Source organism: Anolis sagrei, chromosome 3 (genome assembly GCF_037176765.1).
Source record: "Anolis sagrei isolate rAnoSag1 chromosome 3, rAnoSag1.mat, whole genome shotgun sequence".
In the NCBI taxonomy this organism is placed as follows: Eukaryota; Metazoa; Chordata; class Lepidosauria; order Squamata; family Dactyloidae; genus Anolis; species Anolis sagrei.
In genome coordinates this window covers 245547582-245571667 of record NC_090023.1, presented here as the reverse complement: position 1 = coordinate 245571667, position 24086 = coordinate 245547582, and the positions used below count along the sequence as shown (strand labels likewise).

The following is a 24086-nucleotide window of genomic DNA, read 5'->3' as shown; positions in this document are numbered from 1 at the left end:
AAGAAGAAGCATTCTTTCTAAGTTCCATTACATGTTCTCTGGTCCTCTCACATCCTTGTACTGCACAGCCTTCACTGAGCTTTGGTTTTTGGCTTTAGGATGAGATTTGGTGTTTAGGGAGGTATTTTCCTAAAGCAGCCGCAATTCAAGCCTGCAGTGTTTCCCATAAAAACCAACAGAGATCCTTACCACATTTATTTTACAAAACTGCTGAAACAGTTCTACATCCAAGAATTAACTTAAGAGTTTCTTTTAGCAGGCTGGAAGAAATGGACAAATTTGGCATTCTCTTCTCTTCTCCAGGAGACAAACACAAATATCTATTGACTGAAGGTGCTGGTGCCATTACAATATATCTGCTTCTTCCCAAACCGCCACATCACCAAAAGCCCTTCTCCAATGGACGGAAACATGCATTAAACCCAAATTTGCTACAACAACATAAGTTACTCAAGGTGTGGTCTCACAAGTTTTTTGGCTGAAGTGTTAATGTGTGCTATTTAGGGATGCTCCTAATTGTGGTGCAACAGTGTCTTAACAATGCTGTTGCATCTTCTTGCGTAATGCTGAATCTAGGTGTTTTGACACATTTCTTGTGTTTTGGTTGTGTCTCGGTTGTTTGACACATTTTCTGGTGTTTCTGTCTACAGAGGGTTTGAGACTTCCCAATTTCCTTTTGCCATTGATCATCAAATGCTTGAGCTTCGGCTGTTCAAAAAATGAAAGATACCATGTCTTTAACTTGAACCATTTCATATAGAACAGTAGTTCTCAACCTGTGAGTCCCCAGGTGTTTTGGCCGACAACTTCCAAAAATCCCAGCCAGTTTAGCAGCTGTTAGGATTTCTGGGAGTTGAAGACCACTGATATAGAACATGTTAAAACATCACCAAGACAGACAGTATATTTTAGTTCCCCAGAGTCACATTTTCTTGCAGAATTCACTTAGAGCTACACCAACAAAGTAGGTATTTTTTAACATGAAGTCATCTGAAGAGATAACAATGTCCTCAAGATTCATCTACTGAATGCAGGCTTTTTTTTTTTTTAAAAAAAAAGACAAACCACACAGTATTTTAAGACATCACAACTGTGTTGGCTGTATATTCTGCTAAACAAAGAGCAAAAAAACCTACTCAAAATAAATATCCTGGCCTTCAATCTGCACCCACAAACACTCCTATAGGAATAAAGTATTTTTACACCAAATAATACATTGGAATTATCACTGGGGAAGAGACAACAGCCATGATTATGTAACTCAATGTGGGTTAAAGCTATTATAGTCTGATAAAAAAATCAAATTTGAAGTAAAAAGGAAATAACCTAAAAGGCAAAGGTTTCCCCTTGACATTAAGTCTAGTCGTGTCTGACTCTAGGGGTGGTGCTTATCTTCATTTATAATCCAAAGAGCCGGCATAGACACCTCCAAGGTCATGTGGCCTGCATGACTGCATGGAGCGCCGTTACCTTCCCTCAGAAGCAGTACCTATTGATCTACTCACATCTGCATGTTTTCAAACTGCTAGGTTGGCAGAAGCTGGGGCCAACAGCAGGAGCTCACCCCGCTCCCTGGATTCCAACCACTGTCCTTTCGATCAGCAAGTTCAGCTGTCGGGTTTATCCCGGTGCACCACGGGGGATCCTAAAATATGCATATTTTTCTGTGCATGCATTTGCACAGACCTAATCCCTTGTAAGCTGTTGACAATTCGTATTACAGAACAAAAACCAAAAACATGGATGCCAGCACAAAGTTTCTTACTTTCATCTAAATTGATAAATTCTTGATTCAATTCTTCATTGCCAGTTTTGTTGTTCTTTTCCTTTTGAATTACATGACCTCGATCCTGAATGTGATGACCAATAGCCATTTTTTCAAGCCCACTTTCAGAATCTTTAAGTGCCTTTCTGGTTTCTTTAATCTGTATGTGTACAGAAAAAAAGTTATTCATATGAATGAATGTTCTTGGTTCTACATTTCAACAGAGTTGAAATCAAGATGACAGAAATAGCATATAAACTCTAATAAATCACCTAAACTGGAAATTGTATGCATGGAAGGAAAAGAATATACCAAAACAAAGGAAGATCTAAATGCTGAGCATAAATGAGAACACTTGGAACGATACCTATAATTTATACTGCAGCATTTCCCACTTTTGAAGAGATAAGCCTCATTTAGAGGGTTGTTAGTCTCCTCATGAGCAAAAACTACTAAAAGAAAACCAGCAATTGACAGCTATTTGTCTAATTGTCCCCTTTGCATGATTCATCACTTCACAGAACTGAGACCATAACATGAATGTCTATGATTCACACATAGAATGAATGTCTACCAGTTAATGATCACATATTATTCTACCAGAACCGTTTCAAAAACTGCCTAAGCCTAGTCTAAATATAGGCTGTGAATGGGCCTTTAGAGATAAGTATGTGCTGGTATGTGCTACATGAAAGGGACACTAACTGTTAGTATGACAGGCTAACCTTCTTGAAAACCTTGGCTACTGCTTATCACTATCCTCACAGTTATATTATTAGAAGCTTTCTGATAACAAAGTACTGGCTATAGTTCAGAACTGTAGGTTATTTTCCACCACTTTTTCTTCTTATATATAAAATCTTTCATGAATTGTCATGGTTCAAATGCAAATTTCTTAGCAAAGTTAGATGCAACAGTTATATGGAAGCTGCAAAACAAATATACATAATGTGTAAAAAAATTATGTCAATGTTTCTTTTCATTTAAATCTCACCAAGAAAGTGCATGAAGTGCATGGGGTCTGACAGCGGCCTGGAACTATAAGATGAGCCCTGTGTTTATTGTTCCCTTTGCAAATGTTAATTTGCAGCTTACTTCCTGCAATACAGCAAACCACATCACCCAAACTATTCTTATATACTGGGTCTAACTTACTCCTCCTGGAGCCATTCGAGTCTGAGCAGAAGCCTGGAAAATCTTTGGAGGTTCATCACCCTTTTTTGAATAGGTCATCACCGAAGAAGAACTGAAAGTGTGAGCATTTGTATCAACTGCCATTTTATCCTGAAATTCAAGCACAACAAATTATTCAAAACAAAAGAAAACTAGGATAAGAATATATAACCAAAAGCATTATTCAATACTGTTTATGGTTCCATTGAACAATTAAAGATGAAAATGTTATAGGAACACAACTCTCAGTACATCATGGCAATCTCAAGCACTACAGGTGCATCTACACAGTAAAATCAATCACTCTTGACACCACTTTAACTGCCATGGCTCAATGCTATGGAATCACAGCATGTTGTAGTTGAGTCTCCTAGTAAGGATGGGGTAGTAGAGGAGGAAAGAGAGGTGCTCAGAGTTTGGACGATATTCATGTCTCCTACAGACAATGACTCATTTGAGGGTTTCTCGGAAAAATGGAGGAGGAAGGAGATGAAAGCGGGGTGTAAAATGGATTACTCGGGAGCAGGAGTCTGACAAAGAGCATCAGAGGAAACGGATCCGTGATATACTTACTGCTCCAACTGAAGAAGATTGTATGGGCTTCACTGGAAGTGATGGGTCTGGGAGTAGTGACGAGGAGGATGGGTTGGATTGGACTCGTGTGCAAGAAGTTAAAGATGTGTGTACACAACCTATGTCCAGCAATACTTTTGAAGGGTTTTCTGGGGGTTGGCAATCTGGTGATACATGGGGAGACCTAAGTCTTGATAAGAGATGGAAAAGCTGGTGAGAGGGTTGGCGATCAGCTGTGGAGGCTAGAGCAGCTGATAGCAATGAGGAAAGGGTGGAGGACAGCTCATCAACAGATCATGAGTTGTAAGATAAATGTAGGCACTGGAGTAATGGGACTTTGCAGGAGGCAAAGTGTTGGATTCGTGCCTGGGTCTTTGTCACTGCCATTTCTCTTGTTGGGTCCTGGAACTACAGGTTGCTGCTTTCTCCATGTATCGACTGGCTTTGGATTCCTGTAAGTGCTGACTTCCCCTCTTCTTGACTTTGGACTGCCTGGACAATGACGCTGCTTTTTAGACTCTAATATCTTTGACTTCGGATGTTTTTGGACTACGGTTTTGTGTTCTTCCACCTTGTTTACTTGCAAACCTTGAACTCTGTGACTTTGGAGCGTTTTGCTCAACTTTTTGTTTATCCCAGATTATATTCCGGTTTCATCCGGATTATTTGCCAAGTTAAGTTTTTGCCTTGCAAACTGCTTGAAACCTTTTGGTTTTGGCCAGGGACACTGAAGTAAGTGCCCCTGAGTCCTTTTTGTTGCTTTAATAAACGTTGTTTGGACCTTATCTCTGTGTCTGGCTCTTTAAAGGCATCTGGATTCTGACACAGCACCAGTCTTTGATAGAGAAGGCTACAGATTTTATAAAACTGCAACTTCCATGATTGCATAGTAATAGGCCATAGCAGTTAAAGTGGTATCAAATTGCTTTAATTCTAGAGTGTAGATGCACCCTCAGTGTGCAAAGCCTTTCAAAAGGACTATTGTAGTCACATAACTGAAGAACATAATTCAGGATGGAATGTATTGCATGCAATATGAGGTATGTAAACAGCCATTTACCTGTAACTGGCAGATAGAAAAAAACAAACTCAAGACTATTGCAAAGGTAAATTCTATACAAAAGTAATTTTACCCCTGGCAACCCACAAGGCCAGGCATGTAAAGGCTAGCCAACATCATTTGTGGACTTATTTTCATGGATATGATGCCAAATTGTGTATATTGTTTCTACAGTGTTTAAAGAACATTCATAGGACCAGAAGTGGGGATAGGAAAATATAGTATATCTTTCACTTATGCAAACTATTTCAATACTCTTGGACTGCAGCTGTCATTATCTCAAGCCAGCATAGTCAATGGTGAGAGATGACAGCAGTTACAATCCAGCAATATCTGGGAGGCTATACTTTCCCCCTTCCCACAGTCCATTAACAGTATCCGTGAATAGTTACAAGAATAACCTTTTAACACACTTTTTTTTCTAAATTCAAAGTAAAAAAAAACACTGTGTCCATAACATGCTAACATTTTTCCACCCACCCTGGATCCCAGCATTTATCTTCTACTTCACATTTCATAGGGTATTTTTGCTACTCATATTATTTCCGTTAAAAATACTGATGCAGTTTTTCATTTGCATTTACAAAAATATGAACTTACAAAATTTCTTTGCAATTCCACCATGCTGTTTCTCATATTTGACATCATTCTATCCATCGCAGAGAAAGGATCCCTGAAATCCATGTTCTGCCAGAAGAGAGGATAGGAAAGGCTTAAGAGGGGGGAAACCACACAGTATTTACAGCTCAGGACTGTTTTGCAGTGAAGAACCAGAAGATTCAGAATTAAGCAGCTTTATTAATTCCCTTAACCACTGAAAGCAAACAAGAACACCAGGTTAAAAAAACAGAGACCACAAGGTATAGCACCAGAAAAGTTCAAAGTGTGGATGGTGTGGGTTTATTTTTTTTTTAAAAAAACCCCAAGAATGTTTGCTATTATTCTTTTAAGCTTTTGTTGTGCTTAGCTGAAATCTAAATTAGACATGATGCATGAGATTTATGTCTGCCTTTTTTACACTACGGAGTTAAAACGAGATGGGGTGATATAAGTTTAGATTTAGGCAATGGTTAAGATACTCTATATCAAAGTTTAGGCAAAGGTTAAGATACTCTATATCAAAGTTTAGGCAAAGGTTAAGATACTCTATATCAAAGTGATACTTTCCAATTTTGATGACCCCCCCCCCCCCTTTACCCCTACCAATTAAAAGGAAAACAATGGGAGATTCCGGATCACTTTCAGTTTGGTTACTAATCTGCTAGAAGGAAAATGGAATAGGCCACAGAAGTAAAGGGCTTTCAGAAAGGCTTTCTGCATTAACTTCAACTACTGAAAATATAGCCCATGTGTTCTGACGCGTGACTCGTTTCATGTATGAATGTTTAGATAATTTCTTAGTTTTTTTAAATATCACAGCATAATAGCAACTCTAGGTTACCACCAGAAATATAACACATTGAGACTGTGAAAAAAAAATCAGCTTCTTGAGAAGCTTTATGAGAGATTCAGCTTTATGACCGAAAACCCTCCCCAACTGAGACTTTTGCAAGAAATTGACATTTTTTCTTCTACTCTATCAAGTTATTGAAGAGGTACAAAAATAAGCCCTATCTTTTAGAACATGGGCCTAAGTTATTGACTAAACTGAAATCATCAGTTTGTGAGTTGATGAAAGTGTCCATTATTCAGTTTCCCTTCTGTGATTTACGATTTGTAAGTCAGGTATAATTTTCACTTGCTGGAAAAGAAGACATGGTTTGATGAGACAGCACAAGAAACAGGCTTGTATGACACACTGTTGACTTGGCTCCAATGTCTATTATGACTCCTCAGTAACCAAGGCTTCCGTTGACATAGATACTATTTGTTTCAAGCATTCCAACTGATGGTTGACCACCACAAGGAACACTGGGAACATTAACAGAAGCATACTAAAGCCTTTATAGGAAACTCAACAGAGACTTGCTCATGGGATTAGCACTAGCTATAACTGACTATATGTACTATGTGCCAAAAAGACCAAGCTATTGACAATCAAACCATAGCAGGATATAATAAATTGTGCAGTTATTTTTTTCACATACGTTTGTGTGCTAGATTAAAATTTCTGTAGGAAGGAATAGTGGCAGCAGGAAGAAAGAAACATAAGAAAGGATAGTCCAAAAGACTTGACTTCAGAAACAGGACTGGGTCAAGACATTTTGTTGTCTGAGGCAGAAAAAAAACCAGTGGCTGAAGCCAGCTCTGTGTAATAGAAGGTTCCAAATAGAGGATACAGGACTGAAATACCTAACCAACAACCCATCATTTCTCTGATTTTACCAGAAAGTTATTAGGTCATGTCTTAAATTGTCCCCTGCAACTATGAATGTTAGGCAAAGAAAGCATGAATCAAGATTTTCACAATCCTACATTTCAGTCATGTTCCTTCCATTTGGTAATGATGGACTTAAGCCAATATTCACTGTTGGCTTTTTTAAAATATTCCAAATCTGATTGTTCGGCAAAACTTTACCCTGGACTTGTTTTGATAGCTCCTTGGTGTTCATGGTGCTGTTTGTTTAGATATATTGTCCACCAAGCTAGAGCCTTCCAGCAATGTATTTAATGTGACACCATGTGATACTGGAACTGCACACAGGTAGAATCCATTCAACTATTCATGTAATTTCTAGAAGCAACATTAATGCATTTCACTACAAAACAGGGGATTACCCTATCCAACCAGGGAAAATGACTTTCTTTTTAATTGGTTTTTCTGCCATGGTAAAAAATATCTTGCACATTCACAGTATTGAGTATCAAGCAACTGCAAATGCCAACAAAATCCATGTCAAGTCCAGGTTGCAACACAACAAAATGTGAAAAATTAAAAGAATGGAAAGATTAAACACTTCTACAATGCACGATATACACTAACTTATTATTTTAGCTACTGTAATAAATATACAAAAAACCCTACATGCACCAAGAAATTAAAATTATAAAGCCATCACATGATAGAAAAAACTGAAATTCAAAAGACTGAATCATATAAACTTTCAGATTGATAGAAATAATAGTTGCAGATATTATAGAATCCTTAAATTAAGTTTTTGCTTTTCCAGCACTTATTTCACTGTCAAGAAAATAGTAAAAATATGTCTTTGGATGTCTGTATAATTTCATTGGGTATCTGTATAATTCAATCTTTCCAATAAGTACATTAAAATCTGTTTTCAGAAATGAAAAAAGGAATGCTAAAATGAATTTCAGAGAGCATACAATAAAAAAAGGTTTAAGTTTAGTTAAAAAGAGAGACATGCCCATTTCACCAAAAATTATAAACATCACTGTGTTTAATATACTAACCATGCCAACAGAACAGCCAAAGGGGATTAGGGGGAAATTCATGGTCTGAAAGAGAAATGTCAGCTCATGAAAATTATTCAGTTATACAATGGCCTCGGTGCATGCAGAGTGCTTACACACTGCAGTGTTTAGAGTTTTTGAAATAAAATCTACTGTTGCAGTCTGCATGAAAGAGAAGTCTGCAGCTCTACCACCAAGCCCCCTTTCTGTATTTATTGTGGCATTGCTTCTTCAAGGAAGTAGCATAAGCTCTGGTGCTAGTGGAATCATAGTTTAAGGAGGCATAGCCCAAAGAGGAACAGTCTGTTGGTGTGAATTCAACTGCATCAATTCAATTTTGCTAACATTTTGCTAACACAGAGATAGATTGGTATATTGGCAAGAGTTTCTGTTTCCCAATAAGCTTTTAAAGAGGTTCCTGGTTTTGGGGTGGGAATTCTTGAAGAAAAAACCAAGATGAGATTTTTCAAGTGAAAGAATTTACAATCTTGAGTATGGTATCTATCACAAAGTCCTGGTCTGAAGATGTGCTCAGAAGCATCTTTTCCGTAACTCTTGCCACGTTGTTACCTGGCACACCTTTCAGGTTCCTATCTCTGTGTTAACAACACATTTTCAACTAAATTAGGAGCCCATGCCTATGTCTCCAGAAAAGAACAGAAGCTATGTAAACAGAAGAAACATGCTATGCTTTCTTCCCAGACAAAGAAGGACCAAAACCAGAAATGAAATACAATAAAAAATAGATTAGTCTGAGCTTGGCCTAAAAACAACAGCATGCCAATACCATAAACCATTAGTGCTCAAAATTTCTTGCATGCCCAGATCACCAGAAGGTAGAGTTTTGTACTTCTTCAGCATACTAACCATGCCACCAAAACTGCCAAAAGGCATAAGGGAACAGCTCATCGCCTGAAAGAAAAATATCAGCTTATATGAATTGTTCTTACTTAAATATTTGTCCACAGATAAAGAAGAGGCAACTAAACACATGTGTGTCTGCCTCTTTAGGTTACAGATTCGGCTCACTGGGCAGTATTATGATCACATTGTCCTTCATTCCTAGTTTCAGTACTTAAAGTGAACTAGGCTTGTAAAATAGTTCTGACAAGGTATATGGACAGTCAAAATGTGGTAGGAAGGAGGATACAGCTTCTATCCTCCATGCATCTCTTTTGATCCTTCTGTTAAGATCCAGCCACTGGATATGTGAACAAATATGGCTGCAGATGACACATCTTGGCTGGCCTTGGAACTGGCATTTAAAAATAGTGTGGTTTATCATGTGTTTGAATAAATATGTTTTAGTGCACTAAAAATATTCTCCTGCACCTTCAAGTTAATAGCGTTCTGTATTTTATACTTCTACTGCTTTCTCAGACATTCAAATTCTGTCTATCTGCAACCAAGATTAGCCCAGTTCAGATGGAAAGATGTTAATTAAAACCAACAAATCTGTTCCTACTCAACATATAAATTCAAGTAACTAAATTCCAAGGGAATAAATTGCAGACAACAAAAAAATTAAAATAAGTGAAGCAGCTAGTATGTACACAAGCAATCATTTTATGCAGAAGCAAGAGATTATGTAGAGTTAGCAATGAAATACATACTTATTATCTTAAATATTCATAGAACTCTGGTGATAAACTAAGTCATCTCTCCCATGTCAGCAGTTTCAGAGGTCTTGAGTACAAAATGGTTTAACTTATAAATTCACCAGTGAAGAAATTATATGTTAATATACACATATAAATAAACACCATCAAACATAGTTACTTTCAGATCTCAGCCAACAGAGCTTGAGCATCTCTGCAGGACAAAAAAGTATTATTGAAGAATCTGTATATAAATTTTAATCTCCAGAATGCCCAGCTGAAGGGCACACAATAAATCAAACTATTCTATGGAAATGCATTTTAATACAATGGTCTTTTTCCTTATTCAGTAATCAAAGAATCCTTCTTAGAGTACAACTACTAAAACAGAGTGCATGTAAAATCAACTCTATTCATTTATAGCCTGCAGCCAATATCTTGTTTCAGTTCCATGACTCATTCACTTTTTTTCTTCACCTCTGTAATCCCTATTTTTATTCCCATATCTTTTACCTAATTCCTGGGAATGGGAATTGCATTTGGTCCTTCTGGGAAGACCTATGTTATATCAACTTGGAATGCTGAAGATATTCAGCCACAGATTTGAGGAATGCTCTCTCCTCTCAATCAATTCAGAGGATTATTCTGCAAAGTACATTCTTGCTGCTTGAGGACAACTTTACGATAGCTAGTTTTGAAATAAACAGCTTAGCCTCAAATTGCTTTAAAATGTGCACTAGAAACTAACAACATGAATAATCTGCTATTGAGTACACTAGTTTTACTTGGTATTTTGCTGCCAAGTATTAAGTTTTAATCTCGTAAATGAAAGTATGTTTTAAACAATTTGTATGTCTAAGCTAAACTGGAGTGTTAACTACAGCACCAGGGTTATGTGGTATTAATGGGATGCAGCACTGACAGATGGAAGGCAAAAGTATACCACAACCAAATTTAATAGCAAACCTTTCTTTTATTTCAGGCCTAAGCTGGTACACAGTATTATCTCCTTCTAAAATGAGTTGAGTAATGCACAGACTGTGTAAATCCATGAACTAATAATACGTTGAGGTGCCAAGCCAGTCCTCATTATAGCAGCCTTGCTTCCTAAGAGCTCAGTAATTCTACCTGCTAGATAACCCTTCGTGTTTTGCTGCATCCTGACTAAAGATATATTGAGACACTGGACATTTTATCAGCTCCTGAAAAAGGCTGGCTCTCTGGATGCAAACTGTAGCCGAAGCTCGGTGTTTATGCTTGCACTGATTTTATGAAGCATTTTATAATATTTCCATCACACACATATTGTATTATCACAAACCAAAACAGATGACTGAAAAGGTACACACAAAGCTTATTCAGTCAAATCTAAAACATAATTGTACATTCAATATAGAGTGTTACACATCCATCATTAGAACAAACAGATTTTTTAGATGTATGGACTCCAGGAAAAAATAAATATGGCACCTTTTCAGATACAATCAGTTAATTGCATTTTTTTCCTCTTTAGTTCATCAGGACATAATGCTTCCAAGAACCTGATCCAAATATTTACGTTGCCTCTCTTTACATACATGAATCTGAAAATTAAAATACATCAATAGGCAAAGGGGGTAAATCCTCAACTATCCCTTCTTTCCAAGTGTAGAATATTAAATTAAAGATGACCATTATAGAGACATTGTAGTAAAACTGTCAGAACCATAGGAGGTTCAGTATTTTCATCATAAACTACTTTCAAGATAGTTCTCAGTCATGTTAAAATTCAATCACACAATATCTAGGGGTTGGTCTAACGTCTGAAATCATATAGGTCTGCCTTTCACCAGGCCTTTTTTTGCATGAAGTATTCAGTGTTAGACAAGGAGCTGTAAGAACTCTAGAATATGGAAAAAGTGAAATGGCAACAGCTACTTCTACTTCGTTCCTCCCCTATGCAACTCCTATATCAAATCAATTCTGAAGAGTCCACAACCTTCCTGAACAGAATCAGAGGGTTCAAAGCAAGAAATTAGTAATTTTACAACACTGAAAATTATTCTGACAGTTGGTGGGATTAACTAGTTACAATATCATAGTACTGACAGTATATGTATTTTCTGACAATAGAATAGCACCAAACAAAATACAGTAGCTTCATATCAAACAAAAATCACATAAATATGCTTGGAAAAATTCAAAATTGCCATAAGGAACATATTCTGGGCATTTACTAGTTTGAATCAAGTCAGATTTTTGTTTGATATAAAATATGGAACTCAGTTGTCAAAAATATTTACCCTCCTGCATTCCTCAAGGGGTTATGCATATAATGTAAGAAAACTTACTAAATTTCAATGTAATTATGTTGACATACAGTAAGTCTAACGAGCAATAACTTTGGGTTTGCTTTCTTTTAAATAAAATGCATGTGTTCTTCCAGTTCAGTTTATACAACAAAGAGTATTTTCTAAACTGAACAGGTGATAATAAAATTAAAGAAAAGGGGGTGAAGAAGTGTAGAGGCTTGTAATATGCTTTAGACTAGTGTTTCTCAAACTGTGCTCCTCCAGGTGTTTCGGACTGTTGCTCCCATAAATCCCAGCCAATTTACCAGCTGTTAGGAATTGTGGGAGCTGAAGTCCAAAACATCTGGAGGAGCACAGTTTGAGAAACACTGTTCTAGGCAATTCACTCATACCTCTCTATCAAGTACAGGCTTCCAGGCTTGTAAGTCACAAAAAGTGATGAGGCCTATTTGCAAAACAATCCTTTTTAATTAAATGTAAATATGTGTCTTAAAGCCCAATACTGCTCACCACAAAACTAGATCTGAAATCCACTGAAGTCTATTTGCTGAAAACAGAGGCCAATACAAGTGGAAAAAAAGATCTGACCAGCAGGTGACAGTTTCTCCTGGTCCTAGCATCCATTCTAAATATCTAGATTACTGATCCTGGCACAACACCACTTCCCACTAAAGTTCCATTCTAACACTAATTAGACAAGGACCCTGAAAGATTAATACAGAGTTTCTCAAACTGTGCTCCTCCAGAGGTTTTCGACTTCAGCTCCCACAATTCCTAACAGCTGGTAAGATGACTGGGATTTCTGGGAGCTGAAGTCCAAAACACCTAAAGAACAGTTTGAGAAACATTGGTTTAATCGATTGTTTAAAATACATGCATCTTTAAAATACATGCATCGGAAATATTGATTTTTCACCACACAGACAGATATCTAATGTACCAATTAATGAGTAAGAAAACCCTGAAATGATTGCAATTTCATATGTGAAGATATTATATATCTATCTTCTTTATATCAAGTTTCTACAGCTTGTTGTATCAGCAAATTAGTGATATATAAGGCAATCTTCTCTGGGTTCACTTAGTAGTATGCCCTAGTGAAATTCATTAGACATTATACCTAAGTATGTGCTACAGGACTGCAGACTAAGAAGAGCTATAGTGCAAATTCATCAAGAGAGCTGTAGCCATGATGGTATGGTGTTAATACACTATATCAGATACCTCAATATAGATATAAATTGGTCAAAATAGGTTAGCTATCTAGAAAAGAAAAAAAACTTTCTTTATTCCTTTTGTTCTATCATTTAGATTCTATAAAATGTTGGATAGTTGAAAACAAACTTAAACGTAATTGCTTCTGATTTGCATGTGAGAAATCAAATGTATCTAACTTGCACAGCAAATATTCAGGAAAGTTACAACTAACATAACACAATGCAAAGCACCACATCCTGCCACTGGTTACATATTTTAATATATTCTGCTTATCAAAGAGAAAGCATACCTTGTGATTGTTTCTCAAAGCAACCTGAGAATCTGGACGTCCTCTGTGACCTATGTTTCTTTCTCCACCATCTTTAATAGCAAGAAATGGATCACGCCCAAAGGGTTCAGAAAAGAAACGATGTACATGTTCAGTATGTGCAGCAAATGGATCCCTGAAAATTATTGGGGGGGGGGGGGAGGGAGGGAAGAGAGACAGCTCATCTATCGATGTACATTTAGAAAAATGTCAATATTTAAGTTACACAACTTAAAGAATTAGCTATGATAGATTACCAGACTTCCAATAGTCAAGGCACATTTTTTCTGAGTTAAAATCAATGCTGCCACCCAATCTTTTGGGGAATATGCATGAACAATGTATCTCACATAAGAACCAGAATGAGATGCAGACTCAGAATTCATCTTCAGAGCCCAGTTGTGATGAGCTGATTCAATCAATCACTCTAAATCAGGCATGGGCAAACTTCAGCCCTCCAGGTGTTTTGGATTTCAACTCCCACAATTCCTAACAATCAATCTATCTATCTATCTATCTATCTATCTATCTATTATCAAAGAGATTCATTGGTTGCCTCAATCTTTTTAAAATTCTTGCTTCCAAGTAGCTTTTAAAATTTTACACAAAACTAAAACTCACAGTATTTACTTCCTAGTGCGTTTCCTTCCCTGCCCATTGTGACAGGGAAGCCTAAAGAAAAACAATCCACTTAAACCTGAGTTATTCTAATCTAAGGCAATCCATTAGTCCTTTTCTTTTTAAATTCTTGCTTCCAGGTAGCTTCTTAAAAGCTATCATTTCAGCATATATGAAGTAAACTTACATATTGTTAGACTGGATCAGACTATCAGATATATCTTCAGTTTTAAAGCAGATATGGGCCTACTTGGGCCTTCCCTCCACAGGTTTTGGACTTTGATGCAGACATATAAGAAAATTACTAACCTCCAAAAAACAAAGCAAAAAACTATCAAGTTAAAAGGTGTTCATTTACTTCTCACATGTTGTTATACCCTGAGCTTGTATGGTTTATTCTGATATACATTCTGAAAATGGTCATAATAGCACATATTAGCATATTATCCCTGACAGCTAAACAAACATCAAGGGAAATAGCAACCATTCTACTGTTTTTGTTCACCTATACAATAAGATCTTTGATTCCAGGACCTCTCAGAGATATCAAAATCTGTGGGTGCTCAAGTTCCATTGCATACAATGGAGCTTGTGAAATAGTGTCTCTGATATAAAATGACAAATAAAAAGAAAAAATGGATCATGCGGAATTTTTTCAAGTTGTTGATGACTGAATCCATGGATGCAATGTCTGAGTACTTAAAGCTGACTGTATATGCGTTTTTCACATTTCTACAAAATAATTATTGGAACAAGATGATTCAATACAAAATGCATTTTAATCCTTGAGGCCTGAACAATATTATTACAAAGGCAAACAGAGCCTATTTTGCTAAGTTTATTCTCCAATATATGTTTGCTTCTTGAGATCAAGTTAGTGCACACAAAGTTTTCCAGGAAAATCTAATTAGAACAGTTGGTTTTGTATAAGACACTGGTCACAGCAGAAGACTGTAAAAAAAACAAAAACACATCACAGGCCACTCTTTGGCAAACTAAATGCACAGGACTCCTTTGCACAGAGAGGAAATTGCTTATGCACCTGTCTTGTCCTATTCAGGGGGGGAAAACTTGGCAGGTCCAGGAAAGAGTGTGAGATGTACTAGAGCTTCCCAGGAACAGCTGCAAAGTCAGGGAGACATTTCTAAAAGCAATTTTATCCTAGACAGTATTTTTGGCTGCCGGTTCAAGATCTCTCCTTCTGAGGTAGGGAAACCTTTCATATTACTAAACTCGTATTTTAGAGGTTAATGACAAGGTGAAGTACAGTAGTCCTAACTACTTGCAGGATTCAGTCTGCAGTATCCAAAATAAAAGGTGCTGTAGATGAGTAGTACAATTTGATTTTTATTCTTACATCAACCACTGTAGCCTTTAGAAGAGACAAGTGCATGTCCCCCCCCTCCCCCCAAAAAATTAAACATGTAACCACTAAAGATGACAACTTTCGGGAGTTACATTAGGCTAGTGCTCCCTAAACCACCTAATCAACAACTTTTTTTGCAAATGTGCCAGGGACGAATACCAGCATTGTGTTCTTTGGCTACAATTCATTATCTCTTCCTAGGGAACGACAAGTAATAGCTAATGGATCAATACCAACCAGTTCATGGACCACTATGCATTGCTTATGGTTTTGTGTTCAAGCCTGACAAGATATTTAAAACAGAGATGGGAGAATATGTGACCCTCAAGATGTTATTGAGACTGGAGCTCAAGCTAACATACCCATACGTGAAGTATCAAAAGAGCTGCTATCCAACAATGCCTGGGCAACTGCACTTTGCCCACAACTGCTTTAAAAAAAAACAATGGACTGAAGTTTCTTTCCATTCATAAAGTTCAGCACAATTCATTGAGTTATTGTAGTGAACAATAATCGAACTGAAAGTGTCTTAATTACTTTTTGCTATCATTTTGAAGGAGAAAAGTGGAAGGAAGAGAGAGTAAACTGAGGTGTAAGGAGATTACCATAGGCTCATTTCCATAATAATAAAAACTGTGATTTCCAATTACAGGTAGCTTGAAATGTTCCACGGTATCTCAAATATCTCATTGTATTAAAATGAAAGTACTATGAATTATATTATGCAACATGGTTCTTATGGACTTATACTTTATGGTTAGATATTTCAGAAATCTACTGGTAAAAGGATTAAAAACTGAACATGCCCTATGAGAGTGTGCCCTTGTTTCATTTGCATTGAATTTCACCCACCTTTTCAAAAGAACGAATAAGTCACTTCCAGATTTTTATACATTAAAAGAGAAGACAAGATTAAATGACTGAATGCAAATGAAAGAACCTGCCTGTGTGTGCATGTTTATAGGAAAATGACACTTTTATTGAAGTTGGAGATGGGCGGCAATGTAAAAGCTGGAAACCTTGCCAAAAAGGGCTGCGTGATCAGCTGCTGACACAGCATAAAATCATCAACAAATTCCATTCTGATTTCAAGAGATTCAGGAGCAAGCATGATTTTGGCTTAATGGAGCCAAACCAAACAGGGTGTGTACTGCACTACCTGAAAGCAATTCTCGAAACACAATCATGCATGGATACAAAGCTGCTAAGGGAAGGTTAGATCTAATTCAGATTAATTAAATCACATGATTGCAAGGCTCATGCAGACAAGCATGAAATTGCTAGATAGTTATGTAAGCATCTCCTGACTGGACACTCTTCGGACAAATCTATCCTAGATTTAAAAATGGGAGGGGGGAGTGCAACAAAAAGAGGCTCCTTTAAATAACAAAAACCTTTATTTATGTCCCGCCATATCTCCCTGAGGGTACTCAGGCGGTTTACAACAGATATCGGCAAACATTCAATGTTGTGAGAAGCTGAACAAAGACAAAAATAACCAACCCTCCAAATCCCCAAAACAAATCCACGTCTTTATATATATATAAAACACATTATACTGCAATATTGTTAGTAAATTATAAGGTTTCCCCTTGACATTAAATCTAATCGTGTCCAACTCTGGGGGGTGCTGTTCATCTCCATTTCTAAGCTGAAGAGCCAGCGTTGTCCGTAGACACCTCCAAGATCATATGGCTGGCATGACTGCATGAAGTGCTGTTACCTTCCCACCTGAGCTGTACCTATTGATCTACTCACATTTGCATGCTTTCGAACTGCTAGGCTGGCAGAAGCTGGGGCTGACAACAGGAGCTCACCTCGCTCCCCAGATTAGAACTGCCGCCCTTCACCAGGACCTGGTGAAGGTCCTGGTGAAGGGGGCACAAACTAAAGGTAAAGGGAAGAGGTGGGAAATGGTATAATACTAATTATAAAGAAATAAAACATGTATAAGTAGATAAAAGGTGTGTGGTAGAGATATACATAGTATAAGTTGTAACTGAATGATAAGAAATATGCTTAAAGATGTATTTGATTATTTTTGCTGTTAGATTGTATATAATATGACAAATTCTTCTATCTGCGATGTTGTAAAAAGAGGGAAGAATGTATGCTTATACAAGTTGTTTGATAAATGTATAATAAAAAAAATTTTTTAAAAAAGAACTGCCGCCCTTTTGGTCTGCAAGTCTAGCCACCGCGGGCTCCTTTATATACAATTATCATATTATTTATATATTATTATATTGAACTATATTATTAGGTAAAGGTTTTCCCCTGACATTCAATCCAGTCATGTCCGACTCTGAGGGTTGGTGCTCATCTCCATTTCTAAGCCGAAGAGCCAGTGTTGTCTGTAGACACCTCCAAGGTCATGTGGCCGGCATGACTACATGGAGCGCCATTACCTTCCCACTGAAGCAGTCCCTATTGATCTACTCATATTTGCCTGTTTTCGAACTGCTAGGTTGGCAGAAGCTGGAGCTAACAGCAGCAGCTCATGCAGCTATCCCGGATTAGAACCTGTGACCTTTCAGTCAACAAGTTAGAGTTCAAAATGGCCAAGGACCTTTATATCTTAGGGACCGCATCATTCCTTTTTCCCATCAGTGGTTACCTCAATCCACCCAAGAAAATCTCCTATACATACCAGGCCCTAGGGAGGTACACCTGGAAGCTACAAGGCGTAGAGCTTTTTCAATCTATGTTCCTATTCTGTGGAACTCATTGACTCCATATATTAGAGCAATGTCGGAGTTGCAACCTTTTGTAAAGGCGCTCAAGACTTGGCTGTTTGGTTGTGCATTTAGGTAAAGTAATCAGATCTAATTTGCCAAATAGTCACTCTTGTATGTTTTTATGTTGAATGTTTTTATATTGTGTAAATGCTATTTTAAATTGTAAGTCGCTCGGAACTCCTTGGTGGAGAACGACTAATTAAGAAATAAAGTGAAGTGAATTTCAGCAGTTTAACCCACCGTGCCACTATACCACAATATATATTATATACTAAGAGTAGATCATACTATTAGTATTGTGTAATATGTTGTACCATATCATAAGTTGTAATATATACAATATGCAATATATTATATTACAATATTATTAATCTTACATACAATATGCCAGCACTATTACATTACAATGTTACTATTTCTATATATATATAAGTATAAATATATATAACTTATATATTATAATAATATATATTAAATACATACACACACATACCTATTATTAAAGAGATCCAATATATATAATATAGTATGAGTAATTATACTATTAGTATTATATAATATGTTGTACCATATTATAAGTTGTAATATATACAATATGCAATATATTGTATTACAACATTATTAATATTACATACAATATGACAGCACCATTACATTACAATGTTACTATATATATATATATATATATATATATATATATAAATATGGGGCCCCTGGTGGCACAGTGAGTTAAAGCACTGAGCTGCTGAGCTTGTTGACCAAAAGGTTGCAGGTTCGATTCCAGGGAGCGGTGTGAGCTTCCACTGTCAGCCCTAGCTTCTGCCAACCTAGCAGTTCGAAAAACATGCAAATGTGAGTAGATCAATAGGTACCGCTCCGGCGGGAAGGTAACGGCGCTCCATGCGGTCATGCTGGCCACATGACCTTGGAGGTGTCTATGGACAACGCTGGCTCTTCAGCTTAGAAATGAAGATGAGCACCACACCCCAGAGTCAGACATGACTGGACTTAATGTCAGGGGACAACCTTTACCTTACTATATCATACGTTGTAGCATATACAACATGCAATATATTATATCATAACATTATTAATATTACATACAATATGCCAGCACCATTACATTACAATGTTACCATATATATATATATATATATATATATATATATATATATAAGTAGATAGTTAGATAGATAGAGGAAACAAATGGATAGTATTAATAATAGATATGTGTGTATGTATTTAATATATATTATTATAATATATTATATAAAGAGATCCATTCGTTTCCTCAATCTTGTTTAAAACACTTGTTTCCAAGTAGCTTTCAGAGTTTTAGACAAAAGTAAGCCTCACAGTATTTATTTCCTCGTAAATTTCCTTCCCCGCCCATTGTGACAGAAAAGCCTAAAGAAAAATATCCCACTTAAACCTCTGCCCCCTTCCACACAGCTGAAATAAAATCCCACATTTTGTGCTTTGAACTGGAATATATGGCAGTGTGGACTCAGATAACCCAGTTCAAAGCAGACATTGTGGGATTTTCTTCCTTGATATTATGGGTTACAGGGCTGTGTGGCGGGGCCCTGAGTTGTTCTAATCCAAGGCAATCCATTAGTTCTTTTGAAATTCTTGCTATACTGTTAGACTGGACCAGTCCATCTTCAGATTTAAGACCAGCATGGGCCAATTTGGGCCTTCCCTCCAGGTGTTTTGGACTACAACTCCCACAATGCCTAACAGCCTACCGGCTGTTAGGCATTGTGGGAGTTGCAGTCCAAAACACCTGGAGGGAAGGCCCAAATTGGCCCATGCCTGGAGTAGGAGGCCCCCTGAGTTATCCTGGCCGCAGAAAAGACTATGAAAGCCCCCTTCCCCTCTTCACCGAAAGAAGGGGTCCTCCTCGAAGACTCTGGACAGGCTCCCGAACATGACTCTGGCTCCCGAAGCTCTGCTGCTGCTGCTGCTGCTGCTGCTGTGGCGGCTTCTACTCCAAAAGCCTGGAGAGATCTTCCCCGCCCAAGATGTAGCCACCCCACCCCTCTCCCCCCCTCCAGCCTCCAAATCCCCGCCCCTCTCGTTCCCGATTGGCTCTGGCCGGCACCCAAGATGGCGACCGTCAACAAAGGGGAGGGGCCGTTACCATAGCAACCGTAGCCACGCTAGGAGTCTGCCTGCCTGGGTTTCCTAGGCCCTTGCTTGTTGTTGCTGTTCTCTCCATTGTGCTTTCTTCCTAGATGTTTAATCAAAGGCTCCAAAGCAGGGCTCTTGATGTTGATGATGGTCAGAGTCCATGTGAACCACCCTCTCTGCCTGACTCTTTATTATTATTATTATTATTAATAATAATAATTATTATTATTATTATCTTTATCTGCAGCAGATCTTATTGATTGATTGATTGATTGATTGATTTACCATACTTATATACCGCTGTTCTCAGCCCGAAGGCGACTCACAGCGGTTCACAACAAATACGAACAGCAAAAATTCAGTACTACAGTATAAAAACAGTTAACAACCTAACACATTACACATTACACGACCCATTCACTGTCGTCTCGTCATCAAAAACATCATCCAGATTCGTCATCCATTGTTCCATTCCAGTGTTCATTAACCAATCATTGCACTAATTATTGGAACGCCTGCTCAAACAGCCAGGTCTTCACTTTTTTGCGGAATACCATTAGAGATGGTGCTAGTCTAATGTCCGTAGGAAGGGCGTTCCACAGCCGAGGAGCCACCACCGAGAAGGCCCTATCTCTTGTCCCCGCCAGCCGAGCTTGAGAAGCAGGCGGGATCAAGAGCAGCGTCTCCCCAGAAGATCTCAAAGTCCTGGTGGGTTCATAGGCAGAGATGCGGTCGGATAGGTAGCTTGGGCCGGAACCGTTTAGGGCTTTAAAGGCCAACGCCAGCACTTTGAATTCAGCCCGGTAGCAGATCGGTAGCCAGTGGAGTTGGCACAACAGGGGGGTTGTATGCTCCCTGCGCTCCGGTCCTGTTAAAATCATGGCTGCCGAGCGTTGGACTAGTTGGAGCTTCCGAGCTGTCTTCAAAGGCAACCCCACGTAGAGAGCGTTGCAGTAGTCTAAACGGGATGTAACCAGAGCGTGGACTACCGTGGCCAAGTCAGACTTCCCAAGGTACAGGCGCAACTGGCGCACAAGCTTTAGCTGTGCAAATGCTCCCCTGGTCACCGCCGAAACCTGGGGTTCCAGGCTCAGCGATGAGTCCAGGGTCCTCCCAAGAGATTTGCAGGATTTTCCGGAGGCAGTGCTGATGGAATCGTTCCAGGATTTGCATGTGACGTCTGTAGATCTTACTTACTTTACTTACTTAGGCGATCCCTTGTTGGACGAGTAAGATGGTCTTCTTTGATGACTATTTTTGTGGGTTTGTAGGTGGCTGTGGAGCCCTATTCTTGACCCGCATCTTCTCCTACAGTGAAGGCATTGGTTTCCAGGTGGAAGGCGGTCCTGGTCGGGGTTGGCTTGACGCACCTTCCTCATGGCATGTTTCTCTCTTTCACCCTCCATTCATGCCTCTTCAAATTCTGCAGCACTACTGGTCACAGTTGACCTCCAGCTGGAGCGCTCAAGGGTCAGGGTTTCCCAGTTCTCAGTGTCTATGCCAGAGTTTTTAAGGTTGGCTTTGAGCCCATCTTTAAATCTCTTTTCCTGCCCACCAACATTCCGTTTTCCATTCTTGAGTTTGGAGTACTTACTTCCTTGATGACTATTTTTGTGGGTTTGTAGGTGGCTGTGGAGCCCTATTCTTGACCCGCATCTTCTCCTACAGTGAAGGCATTGGTTTCCAGGTGGAAGGCGGTCCTGGTCGGGGTTGGCTTGACGCACCTTCCTCATGGCACGTTTCTCTCTTTCACCCTCCATTCATGCCTCTTCAAATTCTGCAGCACTACTGGTCACAGTTGACCTCCAGCTGGAGCGCTCAAGGGTCAGGGTTTCCCAATTCTCAGTGTCTATGCCAGAGTTTTTAAGGTTGGCTTTGAGCCCATCTTTAAATCTCTTTTCCTGCCCACCAACATTCCGTTTTCCATTCTTGAGTTTGGAGTACTTACTTCCTTGATGACTATTTTTATGGGTTTGTAGGTGGCTGTGGAGCTCTATTCTTGACCCGCATCTTCTCCCACAGTGAAGGCATTGGTTTCCAGGTGGAAAGCGGTCCTGGTCGGGGTTGGCTTGACACGCCTTCCTCTTGGCACGTTTCTCTCTTTCACCCTCCATTCGTGCCTCTTCAAATTCTGCAGCACTGCTGGTCACAGCTGACCTCCAGCTGGAACGCTCAAGGGTCAGGGTTTCCCAGTTCTCAGTGTCTGTGTCAGAGTTTTTAAGGTTAGCTTTGAGCCCATCTTTCAATCTCTTTTCCTGCCCATCAACATTCCGTTTTCCATTCTTGAGTTTGGAGTAGAGCAACTGAGACAGTGGTCGGGCATCCGGACGTGGCCGGTCCAACGGAGTTGATGGTGGAGGACTATCGCTTCAATGCTGGCGGTCTTTGCTTCTGCCAGCACACTGACGTTTGTCCACTTGTCTTCCCAAGAGATTTGCAGGATTTTCCGGAGGCAGCACTGATGGAATCGTTCCAGGATTTGCATGTGACATCTGTAGACAGTCCACGTTTCGCAGGCATAGAGCAGGGTTGGGAGGACAATAGCTTTATAAACAAGCACCTTGGTATCCCTACGGATGTCCCAGTCCTCAAACACTCTCTGCTTCATTTGGAAAAATGCTGCGATCGCAGAGCTCAGGCGGTGTTGTATTTCTGTGTCGATGTTAACTTTAGTAGAGAGATAGCTGCCAAGGTAGCGGAAATGGTCAACATTTTTTAATGTTACACAATTAAGCTGTATTTCTGGCATTGGAAAGGGGTTGGCTGGTGACTGCTGGAAGAGCACTTTGGTTTTCTCAATGTTCAATGACAGGCCGAGCTTCTCGTATGCTTCTGCAAAGGTATTTAGAGTGGCTTGTAGGTCTTCTTCTGAATGCACACAGATGACGTTGTCATCAGCATACTGGAGTTGTTGTTGTAACCTTGGTTTTGGCTTTCAGTCTGCTGAGGTTAAACAGCTTGCCATCTGACTGATAGATGAAAGAGGGTCCAACCAAGGGCAAGATGGTTGGTGTCCTTGAAGCGACTGACTCGATCTTGAAGGAGCTGGGATTCATGGATGGCTGATACAAGAGTGCATCTATACTGTATAATGAATGCAGTTTGACACCACTTCAACCACACCTATTCAATGCTACGGAATTATAAGAGTTTTGCTTAAAGAGTGCTTGGTGCCTCATCAAACCAGTCCTCCCATGATTTGATAGCAGTTGAAATGGTGTCAAACTGCATTCATTTTGCAGTGTAGATGCAACCTTGAGAGGACTTTAATCTCCACTAAACCATCTAGTAAGGCTGTGCTGTGTTGTTGTTTTTTAACTTTGAATAGGTTTTGATGGATTTTAACTGCATGTTAGTACTGTTTGTGTTTAATTCTGTTTTAATGTTTATATATTTTAAATTGTATACTAATAATGCTTTTACATCAAGACGCGTTGAGTCCCCTTTGGAGAAGTAAAGCGAGATATAAATAAATATGATTATAAAAAGTGAATACATATTCATGATGAGGGCACCAAGTTCAGAAATAATATGCCTCTCATTACCAACTACTGGGGCAGGACAACAGGAGGATGCTCTTATGTTCATGTCTATTCATGTATTTCCCATTAGCATCTGGTTATTTGTTATGGGAACTGCCTTTCAACCCAGCACAGCAGCCCTTTGTAGTCTTCCTTTCTTGTTTTTAATAACACCTTTGGTTGAAGAAGCTCTTTTAAATATACCAAATGACTACACACTCAGTCTCTTACTAATTTAGGCTTAAATAAATCATTAAGTGATGCAGGTTATTCTTAGTTAAGTTATATATAGACCTGCCTAAATTAACAATATGTCTGTCTGAGAAGCTCCGGCTTTTCATGCCTGTGCAGTCTCCTTTCTTCATCATCCT

At 38.7% G+C, this 24086-nt stretch overlaps 1 protein-coding gene across 1 annotated transcript; it reads right to left on the bottom strand.

Annotated features, from left to right (window-relative positions):
- Nucleotides 1-496: 496 nt before the first annotated feature.
- Nucleotides 497-20306, bottom strand: MLF1 (myeloid leukemia factor 1). Its single transcript, XM_067466276.1, is given in 9 exon segments — nucleotides 497-708; nucleotides 1766-1925; nucleotides 2921-3049; nucleotides 5172-5258; nucleotides 7926-7970; nucleotides 8793-8837; nucleotides 13322-13475; nucleotides 19947-20117; nucleotides 20119-20306. Coding segments are annotated over 9 exon segments (1167 nt in total). The 5' UTR covers nucleotides 20283-20306.
- Between the last annotated feature and the right edge of the window lie 3780 nt (nucleotides 20307-24086).